This window comes from Branchiostoma lanceolatum, chromosome 4 (assembly GCF_035083965.1).
Source record: "Branchiostoma lanceolatum isolate klBraLanc5 chromosome 4, klBraLanc5.hap2, whole genome shotgun sequence".
Lineage (NCBI taxonomy): Eukaryota > Metazoa > Chordata > Leptocardii > Amphioxiformes > Branchiostomatidae > Branchiostoma > Branchiostoma lanceolatum.
In genome coordinates, this window is record NC_089725.1 from 31571344 (window position 1) to 31599108 (window position 27765).

Sequence of the window (27765 nt, forward strand, 5' to 3'; positions counted from 1 at the left end):
CTATCCTTCAGCCCCTGTCCTGTGTGTGTGTGTATATAAGTGTGTGTAAGCCTGTGAGGTGACCTCAGGCTGATAATATCTCCCCCAGCCCCTCCAGTCTACAACTCAGTTATACCCTTTTTTTCCTTCCCTTTTTTATAGCTGCTAGGACAGTGAGAATCCAACAGATTGTAACAAAAGTTGGTGCCGATCCCTCGCATCCTGTGTGTGTATGAGTGTGTGTGTGGTGACCTCAGGCTGATACTATCTCCCCCAGCCCTTCCAGTCTAAGACTCAGTTAAACCCTTTTTGTCCTTCCCTTTTTTATAGCCGCTAGGACATGTAGAGAAACCTGACAGGTTGTAGCCAAAGCTGGTGCCTATCCTTCATGATCACCTCCTGTGTGTGTGTGTATATAAGTGTGTGTAAGCCTGTGAGGTGACCTCAGGCTGATAGTATCTCCCCCAGCCCCTCCATGCAGTCTACAACTCAGTTATACCCTTTTTTCCTTCCCCTTTTTTACAGCTGCTAGGACAGTGAGAATCCGACAGGTTGTAGCCAAAGCTGGTGCCAATCCCTCACCTCCTGTGTGTGTATGAGTGTATGAGGTGACCTCAGGCTGATACTATCTCCCCCAGCCCTTCCAGTCTAGAACTCCTGGCTCCAGTTATAATTACCCCGGTGGAGACTGCCCCCCCATTTTCTCCCCCATTGACGCCAACAAATTAGGCATGCCAGAGAAATTGCGGGTAATCATTGGCTGCTTTGTAGACTAATTATTCTCTCTCCTCTCTCTCCTCTCAGCCCAACAGGAGCACAAGGAGCAGGAGGACAACCTGGACGCCTGCCACAAAAGGTGGGTTCAGCCGTTAAGGACTGCTGAAGGCCACTCCAATTTAATTTGTTGGTTCTGGGATGTGAAAAAATAATAACTTTATTGGAAATTCATGTCCGGAGGCTAGTTGTGAAAAATGCAGAGCAATGGTATACAAGAAGAATGAAATTTTAAGACGTAGATATATTAAAGTTGACATAACAGCTATTCTTAATCTATTTCCACTTGATAATCAGGAATATCAACATGAAAACAGCCAGAAGAGACCTTAGTGCACTCAGTTTGAGGAAAAGTGAATAGAGCCAGTTTTACTTCCCACCCTCTGTTTTTGTGATGTCTTCTTGAAACTATATTGGTGTTAGTTTGGTAGTCTCTCAAGGCTGTAAGTACCACCTCCTGCATATGCAGGTTAGTGCAGGTAAGATTGGAGCTGTGCAGGTACATTCGTCTTTCTGAGGTCTACTAGTACTGGTCCAGGTATTGGGAAAGATGATACTTTTGTTACCACTTTGTAATTGCAGCCTTCACTGTGATTCATCCCTTGTTCCTTTAATCGTTTCCTGGCAAGTGGAATTGCAACCAAGTCTCCCACAAAATCACAGGTGAAAATAAACAGAAAAGGAGCGAAGCAGGTAATTTTGAATGGTACCAGCAAAAGTAATTTGAGCCCTGTCTCCTCTGGTGCCCAAGTTGAAGAGTTAGCAATGACATTCCTTCACAACCTTCACAAGCATTCCAACTGCATGAGGCAGGCCCACTTACTCCCCCACTACATGTTCAAGTCCCTCTTCATCTTAGATACTTGAGGTACAAAGTATGGCTAAGCTTGGGTTTCAAGTTTGTCCTCACCAAGAAGGAAAAAGTGTTGTCATTTGCCTCTGAGCTGTCAAAGTGAAGACTTTGCTTTTCTTAATGACCGTGGAAGGAATGCCAATCCTCTAGATCACGCTCTGTCTTGCTCAAGTGCAAGCTTTGGTTGGGCTTCACTTACAAGTTATGGAAGACAAGAAGCTGTGTCGCCTCTCTTTCAAACCATTTGTCAGAAAGTGATGGATTGGTTTTTCTTTGTAAGTATGGAAGGAATTCAAATCCCTTTGAACAGGCTCTCTCTCAAGTTCAAGTCAGACTGTTTGAGTTTGGCTTAGAAGTTTTTCTTTAAAAGCAAGAAAAACCTGTGCCACTCTCCTTTAAACTGCCTGTCAAACTGAAGATTTGTTTTTTCTTAATGACCATGAAAGGTATGCCAATCATGTTGAACAGCCTCTTACATTCTCATCTGCAATGTGGTTTTGCTTACAGATTTGTCTTCACCTTAAAAAGCTGTGTCGCTCTCTTCCAAACTATGTGAAAGCGAAGGCTCATTTTTCTTTTCAACCATGGAAGTAATGCCACTCCTGTAGAACAGCCTCTCTTTTACACACAGACAAAGTGGCATTAATTACACGTTTGTCTTCACATGAAAAAATCTGCATCACTCTCTCCCAAACTGTCCATCAAAGCGAAGGCTCAGTTTTTTTTCCTGTTGAACAGTATCTCTTTTGCATAACGACGAAGTGGCATTAATTACACATTTATCTTCACATGAAAAAATCTGCATCACTCTCTCCCAAACTGTCCATCAAAGCGAAGGCTCAGTTTTTTTTTCCTGTTGAACAGCCTCTCTTTTGCATAATGACAGAGTGGTATTAATTACATGTACATGTATGTCTTCACATGAAAAAATCTGCGTCACTCTCTCCCAAACTGTCTGTCAAAGCAAAGTCCAAGTTTTTCTTCATAACCATGCAAGGAATGCCAATCCTGTTCAACAGCCTCTCCCCTGCACTCATCACCCCACTCTTGAAGTGTACTCCTACAAGTGATGGACGCTCAGAATGCAAAGTGAGGCTCAAGTTCCAGTGTCTGAAGCCATGACACTCCGTTAAGGGGGTATCCTGGGCCCGATTGTTGCTCTTTCTGCCTCCTCCAGACAACATTATCCGCTCTTACACAAAGTGTGTTTTGGCATAGCTTTTCCTCGGAGTTGTCACTCTCTGTCACGACATGAGGTATGGAGAAAGGAATGTCCTTGAGGAGCGGGCTGAAGACTCCTTAAGTTGTTCTTGAGAAGGAGAGGGGTTTTGATGTTTGGTGTTGAAAGAATGCTGGCAGAGCTGCTGTCTTCTCTACTCTCATTCTGAAGTAGCTCCAACTTTCTCCAAGGCCAGAGGGATTTTCTTCCTTCGTACCTTGATTTTTTTCAGGCCAAAAGTTCTGCACTGAACAGTGTAACTGTCCTCCAAGGTTACATTATTTCAATGATGCTTGTTCAAATGTAGCACTTTACGACAAAGCCACATACAGTCTTTATTTACCTTTGGCAATGTGATAACATTTGCTAGACATGTTTTTGATAAGGTGCAGTTCTGTCATAGGATTTTCTACAAGGCTAAAACAGTGTCTGTGACAAGCAATTGCATCACAGGACAACTGAGTTTTGTAAGAGACATCCAGGACCGTCTGAAGAATTCCCTCAGTTAGCTGTCATACATGTAAAACTATCGTGATGTTCGTCCATCGATGCTGACCTTGACTTCAGTCGCCCTTGTGAGTGCGGGACTGTCGTACAACAATCTTTGTCAAAATCTCACCACCATGGGCCAGTGTTGAGATTGCAGGTATTCTTTCTGTAGATTCTAAACCTCTAAGTTTTAATGTCATGTCCAAGCCATATACTGCATGTAAAATGTACATATCAAAATTCTAAGCATCATGTAGAACCAATAAATCAAATTGGTGAGGCCTAACCAGATGAAGTTCTGAGTGATAGGTGTCAGCACCTTATCCACCCTAACATTTCTTTTGATGATTTTCCTATAGATCGTAAACTTCTAAACCTAAATTTCTTTAACATTCCCAAGCCACAGACTGCAATGTAGGTAAAATTCCAAGAACCAATAAATGGAATTCATGTGGCCTAATCAGAAGATGTCGTCAAATGATGAATGATGTACCCTAAGATCCCTTAGGATAATTTTGATTTAGATCGTAAACTTCTAAACCTAAATTTTGATAACATTCCCAGACCACAGGCTGCAATTTAGGTAAAATTCCAAGAACCAGTAAATGGAATTTATGTGGCCTAATCAGAAGATGTCGTCAAATGATGAATGATGTACCCTAAGATCCCTTAGGATGATTTTGATATAGATCGTAAACTTCTAAACATAAATTTTCATAACATTCCCAAGCCATATACTGCAATGTAGGTAAAATTCCAATAACCAATAAATCAAATTGGTGTGGCCTAACCAGATGAAGTCTTAAGTGGTAGCCGACGACTCCTTATCCAGCCCAAGATCCCTCAAACCCATTTAGCGCCCGAATTCCGGCGGCACTTCACGTCCTCAGAGAGGGCCGGAGTGACGACGTTTGCCGAAAGTTCAAGTTGTGTCAAGTGGGGATCACTTTAATGATAAACTCAGGGCACTAAAACAGATCAGCTCGAGGGTCTGGATAGATAAGCAACCCCTGCCCCGCACAATCGCGGCCTTTGTGTTAGAGCAAGCTAGAAGGGTCCCCCGATACTTCTGAGCATTTCGAGTGCGGCTGTCTGTTTACGGTGCGGGATGTTTGAGTTATATGTCAAGAGGAAGGGTTTATCCATAAGCTGTCTGGGTTTATATAATGTGAAAGGTTAGATTAAACTGATCCCACAAGTTTTTAAGTAATTGCTGATGTGGGGAAGCGTAAGACGGGACGATGTTATGGTGGCATGCCGCGTTTGTAAACCCCGACCGGATGCGCCGGGATGGGAGCGTCGCCGTGAAGGGTGCGTCGGGCCTTTGATTGAGACGTAAAGTGACAGTACGGTCGTCACAGTCTCGTCGGGAGGTGCTTTGAGGTAGGATGATCCCGGGTAAGTGGTCGTCACAAGTGTTATCCCGCTTAATCCACTTTCCCTTTGATTGTCGGGAGCCCAGCCGTGAAATGGGAAGCGCAATTGCTGTGAAAATATACCCGGTGAGAAAGATTTGGTCTACGTCGTCTAGTGGTCTGCCGTCGTACTAACCCTGAGCTGCTTGGGCCACGCCAATTGAATTTCTTGGTTTACGGATTTACCAAAAAAAAAACACCCTCTGCTGTAAGATTTGCATGAATACAGAGTCTGAGGGCCAAATGGATGCCTTGGTGATCAAAGTTTCAGTGAGTCGGATTCACGTTCTCCTCCATGCCCTCTTTTTCTGTCTTGTCCTCTTGGTCAAGTTGTAGTCAGATTTTATCTTAGAAAGTCTGAGAACCAAGGATATGCATTAGTATGGCCCTAGTTGGCTTTTTTTAGCTGATCCCCTACCCTACCCCTTCAAGCTGAGGAATGCCACTCTCGGTGCAGTGCGAGCGTCTCCGCTGAGAGGCCGAGTATCCAGTCTGGCCAAATATTTGTTGTATTGAAGGAGGATGCATCAGAGCCGCAGTTTATACTAGCGATCCTTGCATGTAAAGCTTTATTAGAATTTGAAGTATTTTAAAATACCGTGGTGCTATACCCAAGCCACAGTCTTATTTCAACGGTACCACTACATAACATTCAGTTCTATACAATGAAGAATCAAAAGACATGAACATAGAAAGAGTAAACAGGTACGTCCAAATTGCAAATAAACCCATTGACTATACAGCCTCTGTCAGTTAATATTGACCATGGTAAAATTGTAAATAAACAAGGTATTGGAAAATGTGGTGTTTGGTTGAATATTATCTGAATAATTATGTTTGATTGAGCATTGATTGTGAGAAAGCACCACAGATTTTTGTACAGTACCAACGTATTAGATTGTAGAAAAACGGGCTGGTTAAAGTGCAGAAAGTGGAATGTTCGGTGCAGTGCTTGTTAGCGTTTCCATCCCTGCTTGTGCATGCCAGCCCATATACTATAGAAATCAACAGAGTTCATTTTTCCAACTCGAGACAACAAGAAGATGTATCCACTAATCAGTGGATAGATCAGATGAGACAAAAGATGACACTGATTTCTTGCAATGTATTGGAAGACGTTGATACAGTAGCTAAGGACCTGTTGCTATCATGGTATTGAGGTCAGCAGATCGCTGAGAGGCTGTATTACAGACTGCTTAGCTTGTGATTTACTCCCCACCAAAGGCAATGGTAAGCTCCCAGCAATTCAGCCCCTGGCTGCAAAGAGAGAATACCTAGTTAGCCCAGCCAAAAGATTTTGTTTTATAGAAAAAAGTGAAAATAATATGATGGACTGTGCTGCCTGGCAAACTGTAAAAAGAGGACCAAGTATCCAGCACCCTGCCTGAGCACTTAGGCAGGTAGGCATGCCATCCCCACCATTAAGCATGCCATCCCCGCCGCTAAGTACCACTGAGTGCATTTCCAGCATTTTACATCGTCTTCACCTTCCCTTCGACGTGTAAACTCCCGTCCACTCCCCGGCGCTCAGAGCTGGAGGAATTCCTCTCGTCTGTGCACTCACCTGGGCACGAGGACGGCAAGTTTGTACCCATCCCCCGCAAAGAGCCAAAACAGAGGGTAGGGCCACCCTAATTCATTCTCGTGGTTCTCAGACATGTTAAAGTGAAAATCAAGCAAGTCATTAATTAATTAGAGAACAAGTCTTAGATGAAATAAGGATATTTAAAGTGGAAATGAAGCAAAGAACAAAATGAAGTTGGAGCAAGGTCAGAAAGGAAACCTCTTTGTACCCATCCCCCACAAATAGCCAAACAGAGGGTAGGGCCATCCTAATTCATTCTCATGTTTCTCAGACATTTTAAAGTGAAAAGAAGCAAGAGAGTAAGATGAAATTAGAGCAAAGGCTGTGAGGAACACTATTTCAATTGATCCTCCACAAATGGCCAAAATAGAAGATACATGTACAGCCATACTGATTCCTTCCTGTGGTTCTCAGACATTTTAAAGTGAAAATCAAACAAGAGAACTAGTCTTAGATGAAATTATGACATTTAAAGTACGAATGAAGATGAAATTAGAGAGGGCAGAGAGGAAACCTCTTTGTACCGATCCCCCAAAAATAACGAAAGCAGAAGTTAAGGGCCACCATGATTCATTCCCATGTTTCTCAGACATTTTAAAGTGAAAAGAAGCAAGATACCAAGATGAAATTAGAGGGCTGGAGGAAACATCTTTAATTTGATTGATAAAGACAAAAAGAGAGTGCTCTAAGGAAATTTGAAACCGAATATCTTCAAGTTGATATATTCGTTCCTTGAAACCATGTGTACCAATGCAGAGACTTTCCCGCCATTTTTTCCAGTTCAGCAATGTAAACAACCTGCAGCTGCAATCAGTCTTTCTTAAAATCCCTCCACTTTGTCCTGTTCATCGCGAGCTTCCTTATATAGCTCCCGTAGTTTTCTTTCTGACCGCAACGGTCCTAGCATTACTATTTCTTTTAGATCCGAGAACCGACAAATTAACTCGGCATGGCCCGGAGAGAGTTTGAGCCGCTGCTGTCAGCCCGTTGACACTTAATCACCCGTTTACTGTGCTGAACTTGAACAAGGGAAAACACTTGTCTCTTCCCGAGCAGTGGCCGCACTTGTCACCGAGATGCACTCCGACGAGAGCTTGGCTGGGAGTATGGTCGGAACAATGTGGAAGTCAAGCTTAGGAGTGAAGCAAAAGACAAGCAGAGATATACAATGTAGGCCATACAGTACAGTGGACATGCACTGATTTGGACTGCCAGTTTTGGCTTGTAGGCAATTTGCAACCACAAACAATTCTTCATTTTTGTCGGACTCCCGACTAGAGCTTGACTGGTTGTATGGTCATTAAACAATGCGGAAGTCAAGCTTAGGAGTGAAGCAAAAGACAAGCAGAGATACAATGTAGGCCATACAGTACAGTGGACATGCACTGATTTGGACTGCCAGTTTTGGCTTGTAGGCAATTTGCAACCACAAACAATTCTTCATTTTTTTCGGACTCCCGACTAGAGCTTGACTGGTTGTATGGTCATTAAACAATGCGGAAGTCAAGCTTAGGAGTGAAGCAAAAGACAAGCAGAGATACAATGTAGGCCATACAGTACAGAGGTCATGCACTGATTTGGAGTGCCAGTTGTGGCTTGGCTTGTATGCAATTTGCAACCACAAACAGCTCTTCATTTTTATCTGAGTCCCGACAAGAGCTTGACTGGTTGTATGATTGGAACAATGCGTAAGTCAAGCTTACGAGTGAAGCGAATGTCTACTAGCGATAGGCCACAGAGGGCATATCAGAGCTGTCTCCATTACCATTGCCTCCGTCCCGGAATGGAAATTTGCTTGTTGGAATGTTTGGAAGCTATATTGGATTCCTTGCCTTATGATTAACTTGTTGCTGAATGGGGAATGAAAAGTTTCAAATTTGGAGAAAGATAGCATTTTTCTGCACACTTGTACTAAGTGCTCAAGTGCTGGTCCTGAATTTTCCTCTTGCTTGCAAATGCTCAAACTCTCTGGAAACATGCTAGAAACCCAGAAAGTAAGTTGATATGGCCTCAGATGAAGTTGAAGAGCACACTATAGGTGTTGTCATCTGTTTACACTGTACTTGTTAGTCCTAGCCTGGACTCTTGCTGGCAAATATCAGACCTTTGGAAAAGTTATGATAGAAACCCAGAAAATGTAGATGAAGTTGAATGTACTGCAAGTCTTGGAGCGTGTACGTGCACCCATGTGAGAGTTAGTAAAACATATTTCTCTTCTTGGCAAACCCTTAAGTTTGGAAAATGAGTCAAGGAACCCAGAAATTGGATCTTAGGTGAAGTTGAAGGCCACAGCAGGTGGTGATAGATGATGGAATCTGCAGACTTGTGCAGAATGATTGCAAAACTTTGGACTATAGCGATCAGCTGAACAGGCCATGTTGATTTGATTATGTGGATGACATCCTCTGGGGACTCTTAAACTGATGCGAGCGTGCAAAGAAAAAAAAAGTTTGGCCAAAAAAAAATGTTTTTGCAATTTACAGCATATATTTTTCATTTTGCAGCTGCTTTGTACGATTTACAGTATGGGCGAAAAAAAGGAAACGGACAAAAATTGATACCTGCGTGGATGTCATCCATATAATCAAATTGAATCAAGTTTAAGGAACGTAGAGAACAGTGACTTGGGGAGCCCCAGACATGACTTGACCTTGCCTTGTTTGAAGGTGAGGGACGTTAACAGGTGGCGATGACATCTTCAGACATGTGCCCAAGACTCTACTCCTGCACGCTGTTCTACAGTTAGCTGCGGATCAGTAGGGCTTAACCCTGGCAGTGGCCACCAAAGCTCCCGAGGCTCTCAAGATCCCGCTTCTTTTTGGGTGGTCTTAACGGCATCTCTGTGCACTTCGCTGTGGGAAGATTGTGCCAACTTTTCGCCTCACCAATTGCTTCCCTTGATTCTCAAACATTTTAAAAAAGAGAACAAGAAAAAAACTTGCAGGTACAAGTAGCTTGAAATAATGGCTGGCGTGGTGCACTCCCTGGAACCGTGTGTACCAATGTACAGACTTTTCCTTCAGTTCAGACTTGCTTTTTAGATTATTCTCCCAGTTCAGCGTTGTTTTTTTATGTCCAAGAATTAACAAATTAGATTAGTGTGGCCTAGAGAGAGTTTGAGCCACTTGAGGTACATGTTTTTGACACTTGTTTTTTTGGTCACACAACATTTAGCTTGGGTACCATTCTTGGTTATTGTATTTTACATCCTGTCCAGAAGTAATAAGTCATTGGTTGGTCGTGACTGTCATAAGTACATCCATACCGCTGTATATTTGAACCTTAACCCCCAATGGGCCCCCTAGCAACTTTTCAAGGTACTGTAGCAAGACCTCCAGTTTTGTTATCTCGTGTTCTGGAGATGCTACTGTCCCCCAAGATTTTTAACATTTTTTTTTTTTAAATTCAGACTTTCAGGGAGAAATCTTGACAGAAACAATGAACTTGGGAATACCACCAAATCTGTGTGGTCTAAGGAAATTTGTTGATCTAATCCCCTTTTCTCGGTAGCTTAACATCAAAGAGAGCAACATAATCCCCCGGGTGTCTGTCTGCCGTTGTTGCGCTGAATGTGAAGTCACCCTTATAACTAGGAGGTGCATGTCCCCCAGTAACATGCAGGGTACCACAGGGTTCATGGAGGGACTGTTGACACCTTGATGTTCAAACAGAGTCTATATGGGGCGTCCTGACAATACTTTACACTAAATTTCCCTATGTTGTATGCTAAATTCTAAAAAATGCAATTACGCAAAGACTGACTACCTCGCTACGAATTACTGACACCGAGATGAAATAGCTTTCCATATGAATTATGGGAAATCATTTGCTATAATTCACCTAGTACATCATAAAACCACCTCATTCACAAAATGCTTCAAAAGGAAGCAAATTTTGCAAACATTTTAAGGTTATGTCTCTTGAATCCTGGAGCAGGTTTACAACAGTTGCTGCAGCTGTTAAGAGATGAAAGTTGACTAATGCTGGGTTTGGGTTTCTTTAAATGTTGTGTGAAATAAAGTACTATGAAATGCATTTAAGTTCGAGTGGTTTTTATTTCGCACAGGCTGGTTCGCAGTGATTTTAACTTCACGGCAGCGCTATAGTCACATGCTACTACAGTGTTGGACAAAAATGTTTGCGATGGCTTTGAGTTTGCGGTGAAACCGTCACCGCAAAAGCCGCGAACACTAAGCCACCCCGAACATTTCTGCATTTACAGTAGGTACAAGGATAACAAGTATAGTGCTACTAGCTATATACAGCAGAGAAAGGAAGGAAGGATTGGAGGAGTCTTGTAAGTTTAACAACGTGACCATGAATTTCAAGTGAATCACAAGATGGTCCTAAAAGTGTGCTCGTTCCTCCTCAGGTTCCAACAGGTGGTGATCTTCTTCGGGGTGCGGCCGCGCCCAGGAGACTCCGAGGTGACCCCGCCCTACTTCTTCAGCCTCTGGACCGCCTTCTGCCGAGACTTCAAGGACATTTGGAAGAAGGAGCAGAACAAGCACGCCAAGAAGAAGTGAGTGACTAAGATTTATCCCCGCAGCAGGGAAGCCCAGACCCATATTTCACAGGGCCCTGTCTGCAGTGTCTGGTTGTGTGGATCTTTACAGCCTTCCAGGAGGGCCTGCATGGGGGGGGGGTCCCGACAACGCTCTACGCTAAATTCGGAGGGCCGGCTACGTAATACGCTAAATTCAGAAAGCCTCCCTACGCTCTACGCTAAATTCAGAAAGCCCCCCCTACACTCTACACTAAATTATGGAGTGGTCGGCGACGCTCTACGTAAAATTAAAACGGCCGATTACGCTCTACGTAAAAGGGGCATGCAGGCCCTCTTCCAGTACCCATGAGATGTACTGCAAGTCTTTGTGAAGCGAAGGTGGACTGTTATTTCCAACAATGGGAAGATTGGACCTTCGATTTTAATTTTCAACTGTCCATCATCAGTCTTTGTCAAGGAATGAGGAAGTGGAATGAGCAAGTTGTCGATTGCTTAGTCCTTGACAATGACTGGATAAAATTTGGGTAAATCCAATTTTTGTGTTAGAAGTATAGAGCTCATACTAAGTGTGTGTGTGGGTTCTTCCAAATCCCCTTACCTACGGGCTTGTACTTCTATAGTAATATTTGGAGGCGTGCATGTTGCTAGCACAGAGCTTCAGATAGTGTGTTGGTTAAGGAGTCTCGAGCCAAGCAAGTTACAGAAGAAATGGGAGGGGTGTGCCCTGGTGTTTGATCATGAAGTACAAAACAGTTTTTTGGTGGTGGATAAATGGTCATGCTATACACTGTCAGATACAACCAGTATCTATTTAGGTAAAAGGTAGGTGAAGGTACTTCTTTTGAGGCTGTAGGGGCAGTGGGTTATCTGTGTCTAGGGTACGGCATTATATATTGGAAGACAGAGCCCAACACTCTCCTTCCACCGCCTTTTACCTCCCCAACTGAAGTCAGGTACTCATTGTACACCTGGGTGGAGTGAGGAAAGTTAAATAAAATGCTTTTCTCAAGGGTGCAACATCAGTGGCATGTCAGGTGATCCAAACCCAGAACCTCTGGGTCCTGGGCCAAACAACATGATAACCGTTAAACCAACACAACACCACTATTTAGACCATAGTTTGTTTTGACCATGCATACTGGGTATCTCCATAAGGAGGGCAGAGGTAGAAGAGTTCAGCGCAGCGCTGTGAGTGACAGCGGGTCCCATAGGTGTTGAAAGACGCGCCCGAATCACGTCCGTCCCGAGTAACTTTACCCCTGCGGGATGCCAGCTATTCGCGCCTCGTGCGGAACCGTCTGGACTTGACAAAACGGGAAATATGCTGTTTATCCACGGTGCCGTGGCAGGGCAGTGCCCGCCTATGCGGGGAATGCGCGCGGAGCGACCCGGCTCTTCACAGTCCCCGGCCAGACAATGAGCAGATATTCGAGATATTCCCGACTCCCCTGCCCCCCTGCTCCTCTCTACACTCCGGGGCATAGCTTCTTCCCTTTCCCATATCCAACCCTCCAGACTGCCCCATTCACTCCCACCCTCTCCGCAAGCCCAGTCTGTCTGGACAAGGCTTGACTTGGTGCCACGTCGCGGCGTGAGCACAATACGCCCGGCAGGAAGATAGCATCACTTGTGTTTGAGGAGAGTGCCATTGTTGTGAAGAGGTTGACGTATAGTTCTTCCGTTAGGCCAACATCCTTCATGTTGGTTCTTGGACATCTTGAATTGAAAACAAAGCAAGAGAACAAGATGGAATAGAGGGGTAGAAGAAAGGTTTATGCAGGGATGTCTCCAGGACCCATCCTTCTGTCCCAGGGGACTGAAATTTGCTTGTTGGGACAGAGGGAAAAATTTGCTGCCAAAAAATCTGGAACTTCTGATGAAACTAGTCTATATTTTTGTAAGGCTAGCTTAAAATGACTGAATATATAACAACAAAAATCATCAACATTTGCTCCCAAACAGTGAGTAGAGCGGGGAAAAAATTAAAGCTGGAGAAAGCCCTGATACAAACTTTCACTTCTGTTTTCACTGTATGTATATCTTCTAGTTCAGAGTTAGTATTTCAGAGCCGTGAACGAACAAATGGATTTAGTTCGGCCTCAGCCAAGGGGATCTTCCTCTCAAAAGATAAAAGAATGTTCCGAAATCAATCATGTCCGGTGACTCGCGGAAAACGCGGGGATCATGCGAGAAATGTTTGGGAGAGGCGTCCACGCTCTTCCCCCCGGCTCCAGAGCCACTTGTGCCCTTGTTTGCTTTCCACCTCTGGCTGCTACCACAAGCACCGGCCGCTATTTGCAAACAAACAAGACACATCGGCGACGGGCACACGTGCAGGGGGGCTAAGTGGTCGGGACAACAGGGAAGGGACAGAGTCAGTGCCCTCCATGGCAGAGAAGAAAGCCTCCGTACTCTCCAAGCAGAGGAGTGGGTCCGGCTGGTTTTTGACGTGTTGTAGGCGTTTTTGTCGGGCTTTTGTCCATAGGAACAGGGTTAAGGGAACAAAAAGAAACAGGACAAAAATGCCTAAAACACATCAAAAACCAGCCAGACCCACTCGTCTGCTTGGAAAGTACTGTCCCTTTTGACGTCCGGCAATGTGTCGGCTCATTTACCCCAGGAGAGCCAGAGTCTTCCTGCCTGAAGCACCATCGGGAGCCGTTTGTCGGCCACCAACGGTCGACGACCGGAAACGGGAAAAGGGCTTGAGTGGGTCATCATAGTCAGGAGGGGAGTTCCCTCCATAAACTCAGTATCCCCTCCGTTTTCTGTAACACAAGTCGCCCTTCCTGTAACAGATAGCAAATATCCTTCTTGTTTCTACTTCAGATTTCATATATACTTTTATCAGATAGCAGTGAAAAAGGATGTGCCCAAGGCCTCAGTATAGAATAGGAAATGTTGACGCTACATTGAAGATCTGATATCTCAAAGTCGGAAGCTATCAGGAGTCTAGAGACAGGAGTACTCGATGTCTCCATGTCCCCTTCACTTGTCTGTGTGTCCTTTGATATCAAACATCACGACTACCTTGTCTATACTCTTACAATGAAGATAAATACTCCAAGAAGATGAAAGATTTGATACCAAAAAGGATGGATCTACGTCACAAAAAAGATAGAACACTTAGTCTTGTAAGTTGTAACATAGATTGTAGAAAGAAACTTCAAAATTAATGCAAATGATGAATATTATTTTGTACTCCATGATTTGTCTACCTTTATTAGTTCTCGGCAGTCCTCATGTGTAAAATGTTGACACTACTGAAGATCTGATATCTCAAAGTCGGAAGCTATCAGGAGCCCAGAGACAGGAGTCCTTAATGTCTCCATGTCCCCTTCACATGTCTGTGTGTCCTTTGATATCAAACATCAACCACTAGTCTTCTTGTTTATACTCTTACCACAAATGAAGATGAAAGATTTGATACCTAGAGGGACGGATCTACAAAAAAAAAGAAGATAGAACACTCAGTCTTGTAACATAGATTGTAGAAAGACAGAAATTGTGAAATCCTATAAACTTCAAATACAAAATGATGAATATCATTTTGTACTCAATGATTTGTCCACCTTTATCAGTTCTCGGCAATCCTCATGTATAAAATGTTGACACAAACGAAGATCTAGTATCTGAAAGTCGGAAGCTATCAGGAGCCGAGAGCCAGGAGTCCTTACTGTCTCCGTGTCCCCTCCACTTGTCTGTGTGTCCTTTGATATCAAACATCAACCACTTCTTGTTTGTACTCTTAACACAAATGAAGATGAAAGATTTGATACCTAGAGGGACGGATCTACCAAAAAAAAGAGGATAGAACACTCAGTCTTGTAACATAGATTGTAGAAAGACAGAAATTGTAAAATCCTATAAACTTCAAATGCAAATATTGAATACCTCTACTCCATGATTTGTCCACCTTTATCAGTTCTCGGCAATCCTCATGTATGAAATGTTGACACTACTGAAGATCTGATATCTCAGAGTAGGAAGCTATCAGGATTCCAGAGACAGGAGTACTCGATGTCTCTGTGTCCCCTTCACTTGTCTGTGTGTCCTTTGATATCAAACATCACCACTTCCTTGTTTATACTCTTACAATGACGATAAAAGACCCCAAGAAGATAAAAGATTTGATACCAAAAAGGATGGATCTACCTAAGAAAAAAATAGAACACTTAGTCTTGTAAGTTGTAACAGATTGTAGAGAGAAACTTCAAAATTTATGCAAATGATGAATATTATTTTGTACTCCATGATCTGTCCACCTTTATCAGTTCTTGGCAATCCTCCTGTATGAAACGTTGACACTACAATGAAGATCTGATATCTCAAAGTCGGAAGCTATCAGGAGCCCAGAGACAGGAGTCCTTAATGTCTCCATGTCCCCTTCACATGTCTGTGTGTCCTTTGATACATAGCATCAACCGCTTCCTTGTTTGTATTCTAAGACAAATGACCCTAAGAACTGTCAAAGATAAAAGATTTGATGCCGAAGACAAGGAAGGACCTAGGAAAGGAAAATAGAACACTGAAGTCTTGTAACGTGGAATGCAAATTATGAAAACTTGTATTGTTTCTGCACCATGATATATCCATCTTCATCAATGCTCACAAATCCTCATGCAGATCAAAAACAGGAAATGTTGACGCTACATTGAAGATCTAATATCATTAAGTCAAAAGTCTAGAGACAGGAGTCCTCGGTGTCTCCTTGTCCTCTCCACTCGTCTTTGTGTCCTTTGATATCCAACATCAGTCACTTCCTTGTTTGTACTCTAAGACAAAGGGAGACCCTGCAGTCAAAGATGAAAAATTTGATCTAGAAAAGGAAAATTGAACACTACAGTCTTGTAACTTATATTGTAGAAAGACGGGAATTGGAAAATGTGAGAAACGTGAAATGCAAATGATGAAAACTTGTATTGTTTATGCTCCATAATTTGTACACATTAATTTTTTATCAACTCTCAGCAAGCCTCATGCAGAAAACAGGAAATGTTGACGCTACATTGAAGATCTAATATCATTAATTCGGAAGTCTAGAGACAGAGGTCCTTACTGTCTCCATGTCCCCTTCACTTGTCTGTGTGTCCTTCAATACACAACATCAACCACTTCCTTGTTTGTACTCTAAGACAAGGGACGCTGAAAGACACTTGGAAACGGGGAGATGAAAGATTTGGTATTGAAGCAGTCGGAAGGTCGGTGTGTCTCAATGATAGGAAAGGAAAAGATTGCAGGAGTTGAGAGAAACATTGTACCAAACATTGTACCAAACATGAGTAACTCTGATTAATAAGAGTCTTTTTATTCAGTGACTTACCAACCTGATGAAACTATTCACAGATATGAGTTACTCTGAATCTGTGAAGACAGAGTAGAAGTTTAAAATCACCAATAAGTTAAGACGACCTTGATATGGAAAAAAAGCCTGCTCATTCAATTGAAATGTCTTTGTGCTCTTTGATATCAAACCACGTCCTTGTTTGTACTCTAAGACAAGGGACGCTGAAAGACACTTGGAAACGGGGAGATGAAAGATTTCGTATTGAAGCATTCGGAAGGTCGGTGTGTCTCAATGATAGGAAAGGAAAAGATTGCAGGGGTTGAAGGAAGTCAGTTGAATAGAGAAACATTGTACCAAACATTTGTAATTCTGAATGATAAGTCTTTGAGTCTTTTTCTTCAGTGACTCACCAACCTGATGAAACTATTCACAGATATGAGTAACTCTGAATCTGTGAAGACAGAGTAGAAGTCTGAGGTCACCAATGAATTAGAAGTCCTTGCTATGGAGAAAAGCCTGCTTGTTCGATTGAAAATTGTTAACTTTTTTTAAGAAAGAAGTCAAAATGTTAGTCTTTCCAGTTGGTACCTTTACAGTTTACAGAATCTCTTGGCAAATTTAGATAAGACCACTGATCAGTCTTACCAGTGCTGTATACTCTTGATTGACAAGGGGCCAGTGGCTTAAGTTGTAGCATGCCGACTTACCTTTTGGTCCTTTATCCTCAGTGTTTAGCGACAAATTTGGAGTGATTTCAATCTTTGCAACACAAAAGCTCTGTATGCATCACATAGTGAACAGTAAAATGGGGCTGATAAAGTTTCTGTTTTACATTCATTCCTGACGTGTATATTTTGGTTGGTGTGTTTCGTGCATGGAGAACCTTTACTGAACACTATAATGCCCCTAAGGCTGACTAAGCTATGGTAGAGAGTGAGTGAGGGTTTCATGACACCTGTTGGATTGTAACTGTAACATAGCTACCCTCCAGCATGCCACTAGTAACAGGAAAATGTTGTACAAATGTTTACCCAGAAATTCCCAGTCTGTAAACCAGCAGCTTGAATTGCACAGTAAACTTTCCATAAAATGGATCATTAAAGAATCGAAGCACTTCTCAGTATTTGATTTGATTTATGCACCGGTACAATGTATGTATCACATTGCACCAGTCTTTCTTTAATAGAGCTTTGTGGCTGGTTTGAGATCATTTTCCCCATCTTGTGTGCATTGCAAACTAAGAAATGTAGCCAACAATGTACCTATAGTATAGTACAGTAATCTGTAAATGATACTGGACACAGGATGTCTACTAACTATTATGACAGCATTTTGCAAGACTAGTAAGAGTGTCTGTTGTTGTATTTATTGCTTCAACTTCTTTTGTAGCTGCTTGCGTTCAATCTGCAACTCCAGCCCCATAGGTGCCAGTGATGCTATGATACAAACTGTGATTATAAAGTAATTATCTGTATGTATAGCCAGTATAGCTACCCTTCGATGTAACACACCTGCTTCTGTATCGGTAAAGCTGGTATAACTGCCCTTCGGCATAACAGACCAGCTTCTACAATTGTATCTGTATAGCCGGTATAACCACCCTTCGGGGTAACACACCAGCTTCTGCTTCTGTATCTATATAGCCAGTATAACCACCCTTCGGCGTAACACACCAGCTTCTGCATCTGAATCTGTATAGCCAGTATAACCACCCTTCAGCGTAACACACCGGCTTCTGTATCTGTATCTGTATAGCCAGTATAACCACCATTCGGCGTAACACACCAGCTTAAGTGATATCCTGATAGTGGCCACAGGCTCTGTTGATAGGTACGAGGCTGTAGACAGGCCCCTCTCCTGTCTCCACTCTCTCAGTCAGCCGGCTCCAAACTGAAGCACTTACAAACTGCCGGCTCAGATAGGGCCTGATAAGGCTGCCCGGTATAATGGAGACAAGCTCGGCGTGATATGATGTTGGGGACATAAGTGGCTGGAGGCTCTGTTGATAGGGTACCGTCAGACTCGGTGTCTCGAGTCGGCTGCCGTCTCCGTGTCGATGTGTTGTGAGACTTCAGGGCCTTTTATGTACCTAAGGAGCAACCATCGCCTGATAAGAGATGTTGTTCGTTTAGGGATACAGTAGTCGGTTACTAAGAGGCATCTCCTATGGTATACATGTATGTAGTACAGAGCAGAATGTGTTTGAGCCATGTTTTGAGTATACATCATGTAATACCTTTATTAAATAATCATGCCCTGGTAGGATAAGTGCAATGTATATTTGATATCTTGTGACATGAAGTTATATGGATTGTGGCCTTGAAATATCAAACGAATATAAACTGGTACAATAATATTTTATGTAGCTGTGTCTACAAAGAAATGCCTAAAGAAATGAAAGTTTTGATCAGTCTTAATCACCTTTTCAATTAGTGCTTCTCTCTTATCAAAGCAGATGGGTACAAAATTGAAGGTTAACCAGTACATACATGTATTAGTACACAATGTCAAATGTATCTTTCTGGCAGGTTAACCATTTTCCCTGAAGAGTGATTTACAGTTGTACTTGTACCGGGTACATGGTTCTGTAAGAGGCAAAGCTAACGGTACATGAATAGATCGCTGTGTATCAGCAACGGTCTCTTGTGTGTTGAGGCAGAGTCCCGTCAGCTAGACTTGCGCTTTCCCCATCCGCGTTATTGACCCTCGACAGCCCAGAAGTCAAGGGCCCTTTTGCGGCTAAGGGCCCGAACAACAAAGGCACGTCGTGTAAACAGTCACCTCTAACAGGGCACTTCAGGTAGCGGGGCAGGGGTAAATAGAAGATAAAACTTTGCCACTCTCTCGATAAGCCGCCGGTGCAACACTGTAGCTCCCAGGTGGTACTGCGCTCCCAGGACAAATATAAGTTCATGTGATATTGTCTGCCCTGATTGTTGGACAGGACCTGGTAGGGCGGTGCCGAGCTCCCAGGGCAAATATAAGTTCATGTGATATCGTCTGCCCTGAGTGTTGGACAGGACCTTGTAGTGTTTGAGTAAAGGGCAAGGTGTGCGTTACATGATAGGTAAACTTTGAACAGTAGGGTCGGACTTATCTTTTTTATCATCTGGGGTTTGAGTTGACATGCTGGCTACTTCTGAGAAGATCTTTTTTGTCCCTTTTCCGTCCTTCATTTGAGGACGCAGCAAGGTGGTCTTGTGGTTATGGTTGATGACTTAAAATCTAAAGGTTCTGGGTTCAAATCCCATGCAGTTCTCCTGTACCTTTGCATTCCAGATAGGGTTGTGATCCTAGTACCTAGTATCATTTTGTAAAACTGGTTTTTGATTTCAGTTACAGAGTTGAACATCAAGTGTGCCCGTACCTTTACTTGAACAAACTAAACTACTAGTGGACAGCATTTTGTTAAACCAAAAACAGATTTTTCATTTCAAAGATGACAGGTAAGATATTTTTACTGTATTGTTCTTGAGAATTAAGAAAGCTAAGTCTTGTTAATAGTCTTGTTCTGAGATTAGAATATGAAATTCCTCATTCAATAATAGCAAGTTAACCCTGAGAAAGACAGCTTGCTTGCAGATATAGAAATTGACCAAACTTCTTTAGGTCCAGGTCCAGACCTCCTGTTGTTTCACTGCTGTACCTGTTCCTATTCCTGGGATTCAAATTATATCAGCCCTAACTTCAGAGAAGAGTGTCATGATTGATAGCGTCTTTGGAGTCTGCTGCAAGCAGTTTAGAATTGGGAGTCCTTTTTTCATTTTTGATTATTGGCTAATGACATACAAAGCCACTTTCTGTCCTTACCCTGAAAAGACAGAAGGACACACCGACATTTACACTTCAGTCGAAAGTGTCCTGATTTGCAGAGTCTTTGAAGCTTTGCTGTAAGTAGTTTGGTCAGCCCTTGTTTGTCGTACTTGAGTATTCAGGCTTGTATGGGTTTACATATGCTTTTGGCAGTGCACGAATGTACTGTTGATTTCTAAAGCAGACAAACGTGTTTCCAAAGCTGCGTACTTTGAAAGGCGGAACTTATTTGGCAGTGAAATGTAGAAAGTAGAACGTAGGAGACAACAAGGCTGTCGTGTTGATCCCCGGGAGGAAAGAGACTCAAGTCGCCTTAGCCGCAAACCTTCCTTTAAATCACCCGGCTTTTGGGATCTTCCCTCTAAGCCACCCTGCCACAAGGGGAAGTAACAAGCAATTTCTGTCTTCAGAGGGAAAGCACAATAACCCGGAAAACACGTCTTAGCCCTCACAAAAAGTCTTCAGGAATCGAAGGTGTTGTTCCGCCCCCAGCGAGATTACGCTGTAGCGGCTCAGGCTATGTGGACGCTTGCCCACGCAAGACGTGGCTCTCTCTGGGCGGACTAGCAGATTTCACGTCGGCTGGCTCCTCATCCTGTTTCAGGCCTGGAAATACTGGGTGCATGTGCACCTGTGTGCACCCAAAATTGGAACTGTGCACATAATTTTTGACTGGGTGCACCAGTGCACCTAGATATTTGTGTAGGCTACAGGGTAAATGTACTATTGTGCACTATAGTATATACATGTATACAGAATATTCTTGAAATGTAAGTATAACCTTTTGTTGCACTTAATTGTATTTCTTGTTTGAAATTTTGAAGTTAGCTATATGATTTCAGATTGAAGTTCATAATTTTTGTAAACTTTGTAATTATGATGTTTTGCTGACATTCAACTTTATTTCATGTTGTGCACCCAAAATTCTTTCTGTGCACCTAATTTTGCTGGTTGGTTGCACCAGTGCACCTATTTTCAAAAATGAATTTCGAGCCCCGTAGCAGATTTCACGTCGGCTTCCCCTCCATCCTGTTTCAGCCAGCTCCGATTAAACCGGCGATCACATCCGCAACATTCTGTTTGGGCATCCATTAGATAATTGTGTTGATCAGTCTTCCATGGCAAGGAGTCTGCAAAGTTAGTCAAAACAAATAAATCCTGGAGTAACAAAGGGCTGGTTAGTCACACATACCAGATTACTATCGGCTTTGCCCTGGGCCGTGGGGCTTACACTCAACGTCTTGCGTTTTCCAAACACTGAAAAACATTCAGTTGTTACTTTTACATTTGAAAACCACTGATCTTTTTGGAACGCTAACATGGAAACTACTTCACTTGAAAGTTCATCTGTGTTGGTAGAAGTCATTCAGAATGACAACTACTTATTGAAGGCTCAGTTTGATAAAAGTCCTTTTAGATGTTATTCAAACATCTCAGTTGTGAGTTGGGACCTTTTCTTCCAAACACTGAAAAAACACTCAGTGATTACTTTTAGATTTGAAAACCACTGATCTTTTCGGAACGCTAAGATGACAACTAGTTATTGAAGGCACAGTTTGATAAAAGTTCTTTTAGATGTTATATTCAAACACGCAATATTTCCATCTAAGTTGTGAGTTGGGATCTTTTCTTCCAAACACTGAAAAACACTCAGTGGTTACTTTTAGATTTAAAAGCCACTTCCTGATCTTTATTTTATTTTTGGAAACCCTACATGACAACTTGTTCTTGAAGGCACAATTGATGTTGTTTCAGATGTCATTCAAAGGGGCAACTGGTTTGAACCCTCCATCTGACTAATGATGCTCTCTACCTGAACTTATAGAGGCTTAACTGTAGACTTTCGTCAGAGGATATGTTTTTATGTTGGTCTTATAGTGTAGCAGTCTTTTTCTTTTTGATAAGAACCAACAGATATCAAGTTAATGTGGCCTAGCATGTATTTGTAGAGATTCCTCTACATGTATATGTTTATAGACTTAAATGAAAATCAGCCTACAGGCCAATTTTTAGTCTGGGTTCCATCCTCCGTAGTAACGGATGGCTCAATCTTTTCGCCTACACATTGAAACAGGTGCACATGTCCAACTCTGTCTTCCTGTTAGAGACTCTTACAATAACACAAACCACGGATTAGCCAATGTCAGCTTCATGTGAATAAATAAAGGTTCAAACAAACGTTGAAAGTTTTAACCACTCTGTTTTCCTGACATACAACTCTCCTAACAAGGCAAACTATGGTACTGGAGCAGCCTGAAAACCTCTTGGACATTCTTACCTCCCCACATCTGCTTGGAGATGGGTATTACCTGGGATGTCCCCCACATTCCTTGACTTCCTGTTGTTTCTTCCTTCCTAATTTCACTTGGATCAGCGGAGATGATATCAGAAGTGGACCGCCCATCTCCTGTCACCTCCATTATCAACCTGCGGGTCTGGAGACAGTGGAACAGGTGCACTGGTCCAACTCTGACTTCCTGTTAGAAACTCGAACAATAACTGAAAAGGTCTATAGTACAAGGCGGGGCTGTCTCCAGGTTTAAATATTTTTGCGTTCCACTCATCTGAGATTCAATGTTTTGATTTTTCATTGCTAAATCTGTCATTTTAAGCCTACAAAAATGCATTTTCATCAATTCTATGTCATGAAGTTCCAATATTTGGGACAGGCAGGGTGACTTTTTTTTCCCATCCCGACAAGCAAATTTCCGTCCTGGGACGGAGGGATGGGTCCTCGAGACAGCCCTGGTACAAAGGAACAGACTTTTCCTCAGACTCTGCTTTCATCTGTCAATTCAGTATTATTTTCATTGAAATCCAAGAACCAAGAAGATTCCTGTGGCCAAAGTGGGACCACTTTCCCAGTCAGGTCCAGTAACAACCTGCTGCAGTGAAGACAGTCAAACAGGTGCACGGTATCAGTAACAGTAACACTTACAAAAAGCAGTCATTTGATAGGAGATAAAGTCAAACCTGTACAAGTGACCACCTCTACATAATTACAAGGACCACCAAGCCTACATGTATATGATGACCACTTTTTGGTGATCCCTCATTTATAGATGATTTTTCCCATTGACACAAGCACTGAGAATCCTGTCTATAGTGACCACCTGTCCACATAGACCAGATTTTATCAGTCCCCTGAGTGGTCTTCTTAGGCAGTTTTGACTGCAAGATGTATGGTCAGATACATACAGTCACTTTGAATTTAGTGTTTTTGCTGTACAAAAGAAGTGGATATGGCCGACTATTTCCTGGTCACTTCCACTTCAAACCTGCTTGAACTTTCTTAAGTTGTACAACACGATACAGTGTGGAGCACCACACATTATAAAACTTATTCTATGCAACGCTGACTGCAAAGCAATAGATATGATCTAAAAACAGCCTGCTTCAGTGGAGGAAGCAGAACAGGTGTGCGTTATCAGTAACGTCCTAAAGTCATCTCAGGATGCAGGCAACTGTCAGCAGTCCTCATCACCACTTCCTGACTCCACAGACAGACAGGGACAAGGGACACCGGCTCAAAGGGTTGTCACATCCCTCTCATGGCAGAGAAATTACTGTAAAGAGTGAAATGTTCGCGGGGATTTTTTTCACTGTAGTGGAGTGTTCACATGGTTCATGGGGATTTTATTTTGCGGTAGGGCCACACCAATTTAATTTCTTCGTTAACGGATTTTTATTTTCCAAAAAAAATAAAAGATTTGAAAAAATATATAAATTATGGAAGTAGAAGGCTGGGCCAGCCTTCTGTTTTCATGATTTTTTTTTTCTACAATTTGTTTTTTTCTTAAATAAAAATCCGTAAACCAAGAAATTAAATTGGTGTGGCCTAGGGAGAAAATGGTGTTGTGGTTTTAAGTTTGCGTTTGAAACTGCCTTGCAAGGTTTTACTGTAGGGGGGGAAATGTTCGCAGCGGTTTTTTGTTTGCTTTGAAGAGGTTGCCGGGAAAATTGCGAACATAAAACCACCGGGAAAATTGCGAACATAAAACCACCGTGAAGATTTCCCCCTTTAACGGTATTCTCTCTTTGGGCAGTTAAACCTTAATATCCACCTGTTTGATTAGGCCTAGGAAAATTAATGTTCTGTTCATGATTACGATTCTGAAGAAATTAGGGTTGGTATAGGCAAGGATTCTCTTTTTCTATTTAAAAATTATTTTTTAAATAAAGATTTGGACTGAAGTGATGCAACAAATACAAACAGTTTAACAATGTAAAAATGAAATAGATCAGACACTGCTATTTTCAACATCGTATTGTAAATATACAGATATACAAAAAACAATTGTACACGCACAAGATAGAGTGAAGTGGAGAGCGCTTTCAAGCTTGGTTCGAGCGGGAGTAAGTAAGTAAGTAAGTACAAGGATATTCTTAATAAACCGAAGAAAGATGTACATTCTTACATCAACTGTTCAGAGCTGTAATCTATAAACAGAGGGTGAAATACAGGACGTCTGTTTTAAATTTCAACGCCCAAATGTCAGGTCGAAAATTTTATGTCCCTTACTAACAGTCGACCCCAAGAAAATGCTAGGGTTGGGAAGTGTTTGTTTGGGTCAGTTGGGTAACCCAATACACAACATCTTCTTTCCCAGGCTGAGAAAGAGAGGCGATCTGGGCAGGATAGCAATAAATGTTACGGCTTGTTTGTGGTGTTGAGGAGATTAAGTCCTGAGCCACCATTATTGTCGGAAAATCCCAGAGATAACGCTAATAAGATATCCTGGCCTATAAAAAAACCTGTTGACCTCAGGTGACCTCGCTGACTTGTCAGTAAAAGTTGTGCTGGACCTCTTCAGGATTATAGATTTAGAATGGGCTCCTAACCTAGCCTCCTTAGCACACTCTACAATTCAGGCTTTTGTGGGGCTCATAATGTACTTTTTTTCTGAAGGCATACATGTATCTGATTCAGTTCTAATTGTACTCAGTTTCTTATGGGACGCTTCTAAAACTGAGTACTGTAAGTCTTGTCTCTTTCACTGTAACTTTATGTTCACTGTTTTCACGGTCACCTCTGTACCGTGAACTTATCATCACAGTGAAAAACCTGTTGTAATTATCTATGATTCCTTCACACATCCGTTCTGTAAATCACTTGCCACCACCATTAAGTTAAAGCAACCTCCTTGGTTAAAGTTCAGTGAAAATGTCCATTTTCCTAATACCATGAAATCTTGCTACCGTGAAGGTAAAGTGAATTACAGTATAATCAAAACTGATATGCCTTCAGAAAAAAAAGCACATTATAAGCCCCCCAAAGGCTCAACTTGTAGAGACTGTGAAAGAGGTCATCAAGTAAGTTAGGAGCCTTTTCTATCTATTTGACCATTTGTTGCACCACAAGAGATACGGCAACCAGTTTTCTCCACCCTTCTCAATTTTCTGTCCTTCTTAAATGTTTGTTTAGATTTATCCTTCGAAAAATGTTGATTTACAGAAAGCCATATCAAGGTTGTTCCCCTATCCATACATTCACGGTGACTTTCCATGCAAGGACTTCCCCCACTTTGAAGTTTAGTCCATGAACCGTATAATGTGATATTTCCTCCCAACAAGGCCCCCTAACAACCTGACTCTGCGCAATATCAGTCAGTGGCTCCAAAGCCCCCAAACATCCCAGAAAGATGTACAGATAGCAGCATAGCTGGTCATGGTTGTTAAGATTACCCCTCTCTCTATTCAGGAATTTTTTTTTTTCAATTTTGTAACCTTTACGGGTTTGATACATGCAAGTGGAAAACTTGAAAAAAGTTTAGTAATTACGCTGGAAATTATTTTCTTTATGTAAACTGGTTTATGTTAATAAAGGTTAGACATCAAGGTAAAAAAAAGTTACTCAAGTAACTGGATAAGTCTTGTTAAGACTGACTGTTAACAACGCTAAATATCTACATGTAGTTTGTTGAGTAACTTTTGTATTGAAAATATTGGAAATTGTCCCTGAAACATATTTTAGAGAAAGGTGAAAATCAAGTTTAGATGTGGAATGTTAAAAAATGTAGGAATTTTGCCCAGTAGTTCATAATAAAACAAATTTTAAAGTCTTGATGTGGTCTCACACAAACAAAAAAATGTGAAAGCTTTATAAACAATCGTGCACTGCTCGACTGCATGAACATGCCATTCTGTTTGCTGCCTCTACATGACTGGCATGGGGATGGAAAGAGAAGCTGGGGGCTTCACCGCTGCGTCCTTGAGTGCCAAAGATTTTCCCATGGAAATAAAAGCGAGAGTGGCGTAGAGGTCTGACTAATCGCTTCCTTACACATCACAGCCAGAGAAAACTTGAAAGGGGAGCGTTTATCCTTCTCCGCTGCTTGTGTTTGCCCAGGGAAAGCAAAGCTGTTAAAGTGTTTACAAAACCCCGGCAGTCCAAACACCGCTACACACTGACAGTTTCACTCCTTGGGCATGAAGGGAAGAATGCCGCTGAGGAGAGGGGGGCACCTTAAAGACGCTGGCTGTCCCCCTGAGTTATGGTTGGAGGAAGCTGGGAGAGGGGTGTTTGTTGTTGTACCCTGCTATCTGCTGCAGAGATGTCCAGAGGAAGGGAAGGAGACTCCAGTGCCTTTTAATTTTACAGTCCACTGGAGACACTTCCCTAAACACTCGACGGTTTGCTGATTAATGTCGCATTAATTGCTCAGCGCTGTATCTTGTGCCTTACTTGCTGCTGCCTAGATTTCCTTAAGTAAAGAAATTCCTCCTTAAGACAGAGGGACACTACGCTCCTGTCTTGCTGCCTTGAGTATAAGGATGGCAGAATTCCGGAAGGAAGGCATCAGGGCAGAGCACTTGACTCGGTTTGTCCTAGCCGAGCAGATTATCGGGGAGAGATTCCCGGCATACCTGGGCGTCACAGCCCAGGAGACCTGTTAAGAGACGCTCCTTTGCCCTGTGAATCCACAAGTGTCCGGGCAGAACGCATGGAGGAGAGGAGCAACAAACAGATGGAGGTCGGATAGGAGCGGGAGGGGGGTGGGGTCGGCGGGGAGTATGTCAGGAATTGTGGCGCGTCACACAACACATGTCGCTACGAGAAACAAACATGAACTTATCTGCCATCGACAGGCATGACTTACCACGACTTTGTCAAGCAGAACTGTCCTTTTTAGCGGAGTGACTGTCTGTAAATAGATAGGTAAGGTGATAGACCCTGTTTTTCCAGTCTATTCTGGGGTGGGCTATGCCTGGAATGGTTGGAACCTTTCGGGATGGCAAACTCGATGCCCTTTAGCAAAAACACCATTACTTTTTTCCCCACCTCTCCACAAGTACAACAGAGCTCCCCAGTGGTTTCCTCTATTGACTCACTCTGCAATTGCTATTTCAATCTGTATCTATATAGCTGGTATAACCGCCCTTTGGCAAAACACACCTACTTCTGCATCTATATAGCCGGTATAACTGCCCTTCAGCGTAAAACACGAGCTTCTGAATCTATATGGCTGGACAGGTATAACTGCCCTTTGGCATAGCACACCAGGTTCTGTACCTGTATCTGCAATTATACGAGCTGATTATACAGCATAGCTGATACAACTGCCCTTTGGCGTACGTAACACACCATCTTTGGTATCTGTATCTGTATAGCCCGTAACACACCAGCTTCTGTATCTGTATAGCCACTATAGCCAACCTTTGGCATAACACACCAGCTTCTGTATCTGTACAGCCAGTATAAATGCCCTCCGGCATAAAACACCAGCTTCTGTATCTGTATAGCCGGTATAACCGCCCTTTGGTGTAACACACCAGCTTCTGTATCTGTATCTATATAGCCAATAGAAATGCCCTCCGGCATAAAACGCCAGCTTCTGTATCTG

At 42.5% G+C, this 27765-nt stretch overlaps 1 protein-coding gene across 3 annotated transcripts in view; it reads left to right on the forward strand.

The window, feature by feature from the left end:
- LOC136434028 (formin-like) overlaps positions 1–27765 on the forward strand; it is a 75284-nt gene that overhangs the window by 28357 nt on the left and 19162 nt on the right. For all 3 annotated transcript variants that reach the window (XM_066426679.1, XM_066426680.1, XM_066426681.1), the window contains 2 exons: positions 784–835; positions 10687–10836. In XM_066426679.1, the coding sequence (XP_066282776.1) occupies positions 784–835; positions 10687–10836 (202 nt within the window). The remainder of the gene's footprint in view (positions 1–783; positions 836–10686; positions 10837–27765) is intronic.